Source organism: Octopus bimaculoides, chromosome 10 (assembly GCF_001194135.2).
Source record: "Octopus bimaculoides isolate UCB-OBI-ISO-001 chromosome 10, ASM119413v2, whole genome shotgun sequence".
NCBI lineage: Eukaryota > Metazoa > Mollusca > Cephalopoda > Octopoda > Octopodidae > Octopus > Octopus bimaculoides.
The window spans coordinates 45317442-45323441 of NC_068990.1; the positions used below are offsets into that span (position 1 = coordinate 45317442).

The window sequence follows — 6000 nt, forward strand, 5'->3', positions numbered from 1 at the left end:
GTTAATAGTTCAAATACAGAACTTCAACTGATAAAACTGGCATATATAGAGAGATGGACGAAAGACCTAACTTTATAATCAGCTTAACGAAGCAATAAAAATAACTGTATAAACAAAAACTCAACGATGTACCATATATGTTGATCTGTGGGTTAAATTATGCAAAAGAAAAAGAGGTAACATACCGTTTTGCAGTTTGAATGTCTTCTAGCATCTCAGTACCAACTCCACATACAAGCTGTATTCCATTGCTCACTACTATTTGTTTGCGTTTTAATTTTTTTTTTATGTTAACGTTCGTTATTTTAATGCAATATTTAGTTCATTATGTGGCATTTTGTGAGAAGTCCCACGCATAACAATAGTAGTATCACAGTTCAATTAGAGCTGAACACCGATGGTTATATAAATATATATTTATATATAGAGATACGCAGTTCATAAAACTTACTTTTGGATTTTTGGGGAGGGGCATGTGTGTATGTGTAGGTTTTTTGTACTTTCCTTTTTAATTATTTTGTTTCATTTGAGACAGCACCAAAACTTAACTGCCTTTTCACCAACTTAAACTTTTGTCAAATAAAGACAGATGACTGCATTTATAAGAAAATGTACAATGAAATGCTTACGTCCATGCAGATGTAAGTTGATGGTAGGCAACATTATTGAGGATGTAGGTGTGAAGTAGTCTACTATCAGCATGTAAATAGGCTGGAGGGAAGGGAAACAGCCAATGAAAACCATTTTATGATAATATGGCATGATAGTTTATAACATTGATTACAAACACTGAAAATTACATTAATACTCACTGATTTTGCTGTCAATAACACAACCCAACCCAACTGAATCAATAGAACTGCTGTCCAGAAGACTTTAATAACAATGGGATGCCAGAGGATATTGCATATGTAAGAACACTTTTTTAGAAGCCATAAGACAATCCTTTGAGAACAACTTCAGAATTGGTATTACAAGATAGTGTGCAAGTCCTTGCACAGATATAAACATTTCTTATGTTTGTTTTTTTCCTCTATTTTTCTCTCTTTTTCTTTTAAATCTGGCCAAATTGAGCTCAAATGAGGCAAGTCAAGCCTTCCTAAATGCAGTGGTAAGAGGCTCCAGGAGTTAAGCCCTGTAATATGCTAGGAAGAGAATCATTAAAGATATACGGCCCACTCTGACATACTTACCAGTCGGAAAGAGTTGGTATTAACATTTTTCGCCACCCAGTTTATATTCCAATCTATCTTGGTACAAGCTCATTCCTTTCTTGGTTTTTATTTTCTCAGGAAAACAAAGAACCCTCGAAGGAATGCATATGCCAAATAGATATACATACGTACACATAATTATAAGTATTACGTGTACGTATATGCTAACATAGGGTGAATATTTTGAGATATGTCTGCATGTATGTGTGAATTTGTATAATTGAGTGTATACGCGCCTCAAAAATTAGACAATACTCAAAGTACTTGGGAATGAGAGGTCATGTTATACCTCTTCCATATAAAACTTGAGCTTGAAACAAGTGCTCTAACCTAGAAATTTCGGAATTCCTTGGGCCACTGCTACTACTGGCTCCTGTAGAAGCTGTTCCTGCAACACCTGGTCCACTGGGCCCACCAGTACTGCTTACTCCACGGTAACGATCCAAATGCCTTTCTGAACTTCGAGAGTGATGGTGTGACTTTCTAGCTTTTCTTACAATACTGCCAAGGTCAACATTGTCATCTGACGGAAATAATTTACATAGAGCTTCTCCAACAGTTGGTTCAATCTCCTGTAAAATTAAAGTTATAAAATCAATCATATTGGGATACACAAGTCTTTGTAGCAAAAAAACATCAAAATCATGTAAAAATCAGAATTAATAGCTAAACAGTATCAGAAAGACATTTGCATAAATGAGCATACTATATTAAGATTATACTTCCTTGACACAGAACTCTACCTTAATCATAACCATGATTAAGAAGAGAAGAAAATGAACAAAGATTTGAGGCAGCTGCTATCAAACTGTTGAAAATGGTAAATACTTATGATGAAATATGAAGACTTTGCTTACAATCAATAACGGTTGATTATATGTCAGGCTATTGGAAATATAGTTCCTATTTAAAGCAGGATAATTAAATTTTGAAAACTTAAAAAATAGTAATAGCAAAAAAAAATTTCATACTTGTCCATCTCTGCCAATTTTAACATATTTATTTTCATTCCAAGGGTTATGCAGATGTGTAGTTTTAGTAAATTGAAGGTCACGCCTAAAAAATGAAAATGAAAGAAAACAATTGCTTATATAAAAATACTAAATTTTTTTAAAAAGTGCTTTTATTTAACTGTTATAGGAACAGAAATTTAAAATGATTGATTTTTAGTACAAGTTGTATGTGTATGGAAGTGCAATGAAAGAAACAAACTGTAACAATTATGTAATATATAACATTTATTCTACAGACAGATCATCACCATCATCATTTAATGTCCATTTTCTATGCTGCCATAGATTGAACAGTTTGACAGGATCTGGTGGGCATAAAGATTGCATTGTGCTCCAGTGTCTGCTATGGCATGGTTTCTATAGCTGGATGCCCTTCTTAATGCCAAACACTTCACAGAATGTACTGTCTTTTCCCCCTCCCTTATTCATTGTCTTGCAAACTGCATAACTTCGCTAGGAGATGAGAGGCAAAAAGGCTAGAGCAGAACAGGTTTCTTGCTCATCTACTCACATTTTAGAAGTGGAAGTGGCAATAGTTGAGTGAAACCAAAGAGTAGAGGGAGGAGTAGGATAAGAGAGGAATGATGCTGAGTAAGTTGCAGGAGTGGGTAAGGAAGATAAGTATAATACATAGCCATGGTTAAAAAGTAGAAACCCAAAAGTTCTTATGTTTATCAATATCTTGTAACTCTTTCCTGAATGATAAAAATACTGATAGAAATGGATGGCTGTTCAATAAATTTTCGTACAATTTCTTCTCCACTCCTGAAAATATATAGTCAATATGCTGGGGATACAGAAAACTTAGTTTTTAACTCACCGGTTAATCCAATCCAATTTAAAAACTCCACTGAGTGCTCGAGCACTTAACCCAGGTGGTAAAACCCAACGTATTGGAGGATGATCCCTTGTTGATTCAGCTGATAATCGTGCAAAACCTTGGCAGTGATAAAATGTTGAAAAGCAAACATTAAAATCTTTAAAAATGAAAGTGATAACCGATCAACAGACATTATAATTATTTTCACTATGATAAATTTTCAATATAATTTAGGATTTTTCTTTTTTTTTTTTAACCTTTTAACACAAAATTTATTAAAAGCAAAAAACTGAGACATAAAACATAGCTATTATACTTTTGCTTTTGCTTCCCACTAATGAAATAATAGCTTGAATTTTATTACTTAAAAGGAAAATGGTAAATTATTCCCCCAACAGCAATTTAATTGCAAAATACCACAAATTTAATAAAAAATATATCAGTGTCAATTACAAATTAATAAATTAAATACCTTGAAATTTCCCACTTTCTTTCACAGAAAACACCAGAATTACATTATCAGCTTCCTATAAATATAAATAAACTGAAAATGTTAGTATATGAGACTGAATATTGTTCAAATAATATCTTAATTCAGTAAACAGATGATTTATCTAACACTTCTCTACAATATTATTCTTATAATCACACAATTATTTATTACTTTTATAAAATAACATTGTTTCAGTTATCTACAAATTTGTTTCGATCATATAAAATTGTAGGTGCTGTATATTATTTTTCTTTTACTTCCATTAGTAGCACAAGGTATATTGTTCTGAGTATTTATTTGCATATAGGAATATAGTATTGTAGACACCTTCATCAGATTTTCAACAGGTGTAAGAAGAGACCACATAGTCACACAACCTGCAAAAGTAAGTTGTCACCAACCTGCCCGCAAATCAAACCATACCATTTTAAACATGGAAGGATGCAGTGGATAATGTAATCCTATATGCATATTCCTAAAAAGATGAGATGGCTATGGCTGGGTTTGTTCAATCAACTTTAATACAGCAACTTCTTGTGGACAAAGATTTGTAATCAAAATTAAGATTTAAATGAAACACGAAAGAATTTTTTTTTTTCCAATCATCAACTAAATTAAACAACAGGCATAATACTATGCAATATAAAGTGTTGTAGAGGTGATTTGAAACCTCAACTACTAGATAATTGGTCAGACACCACAAGCAAACCACCACAGTTTCACATGATCAGTCAATTAATTGACCAATCAAGCACAAAGCTGTAGCATGACATGGTTTTCTCAAACATTCTACAATTTAGCTTCCAGTCCCCAATAAAAACCGTTTGGTGCACAGTTGACTTTGTACATTTTGGGGCCAACTGTATGTTGTCACATAGCTTTCTATAATTTCAGAGATGTTTGTCTCTCTCCCAGTCAGAAAACATTTATATTTTCATTGTAATTAGCCAACACCAATGTCTTTATGTCCAGCAATAAAAATTTCAGTTAAATGTTTGCAGATTTGCTTCAGTTATTATTCATGCAACCAACAAAATATATGTCCACTGACCAATTCAACTCAAGCAATTAGCCACCCTCAATTTGATATCATGAAATTGGTGACAGTTGACGTTCATCTTCACCTAACAACATTTGGTAACATTCAACTCAGGGAAAAGCCAGCAAAAGCTGCAACAATAAACCCAACTTGTCAATCTTATGAAAATCAACTTATCACCACTACTACAACAATGAGAGAAGATCAAAGGGGGTAGACACCACTACTCATTACTTTTACCACCACACTCCTCCACCTGTTGAAACTATGGCATTATAAGGCTATTAGCTTGACTATTAATGGCTTAGGTGTATCTTTCATCTGATCAAATTAACAGTCAAAACCAACTTTCAACATTAAGGAAAGTTTCCTCTTCTCTTGAATGAATGATTTAGGAGCAAATTTTATCTAGGACCTTCCTGAGTTTGCTGTAACAGCCAGTATTTAATCTTTTCATATCCTTTCATTTGTGTGGTTCCAGTTGATTTGCGTGTAAAAATGGCAATATCACCAGTCCTGTTGATTTCTTCTGAAAATAGTGATAGCGTAGCTATTCAGGCTGCTTTGTCCTTTGCTTCACCTGGAGGTCCTTCAATTTGGTTTTCTCAGCTCAAAACCAATTTCACAGCAAATAAAATTTCCTCAGATACACACCAATTTCACCTTTTAGTCAGTGTTTTGCCTCTTGCTTTAAGTAGTGAAGTCAAAGATTCAATTACTAAAAATTTTTGACTCCATATTTTATCAAAGTATGAAAGCAGAAATATTACATTCCCAACTGTTGAGAAGAAGAATGAGAGAATTAGTAGAGGATAACCCACTTGAAGAGTTGATGTTGAGACAACTATTTTTCTCGCACCTATCTTCAAAATGTGCAATCCATTTTAATGCCTCTAAGACAGCTGAGCTCTACTACCCCATTGGCAACTTGGCAGACAGTATTATGGCTGTTTCTTCCTCAAATATTTCTAATGCAGATACTTATCCTCCTACCTTCATCTCTTCTATTTCCTCTAAACTGGTGATTTTTTTTTGTAAGACACCCAAAGACAAAATTCTGACTTTTACAGATAGACTTGCACAATTAGAATATCCTACACTAGCAGTATAACCCGGCGCTGCTCGGGATTAAGCTAGGATTATTAAATGATTAAGTCCTTTATTTCAAACCAAAATAAGTAACAACGACATCAGATTTGAGCGAAATCCGTTGAAATTGGTTTGGCTGAAAATGGTTTGCTGGCAATTTGATTGGGAAATCCCATAAGGAATCAGTTTATTGGTTATTTTCACTTATTGAATCTTTTTTTAAATGTTGCATTAGAGATCTGCATAGGAGAAGGTTGATCTGAAGGTTTGCATTGGGGATCTGGATTGGAGTAACTTAGGAAAGCTTACCAACAACCTTAACCAAAAAATAA

At 33.6% G+C, this 6000-nt stretch overlaps 1 protein-coding gene across 10 annotated transcripts in view; it reads right to left on the minus strand.

Annotated features, from left to right (window-relative positions):
- LOC106867842 (YTH domain-containing protein 1) overlaps positions 1–6000 on the minus strand; it is a 64680-nt gene that overhangs the window by 26834 nt on the left and 31846 nt on the right. For all 10 annotated transcript variants that reach the window (XM_052971157.1, XM_052971155.1, XM_052971152.1 and 7 more), the window contains 4 exons: positions 3520–3574; positions 3048–3165; positions 2186–2270; positions 1545–1786 (listed from right to left, as the gene is read on the minus strand). In XM_052971157.1, coding sequence (XP_052827117.1) covers positions 1545–1786; positions 2186–2270; positions 3048–3165; positions 3520–3574 — 500 coding nt within the window. The remainder of the gene's footprint in view (positions 1–1544; positions 1787–2185; positions 2271–3047; positions 3166–3519; positions 3575–6000) is intronic.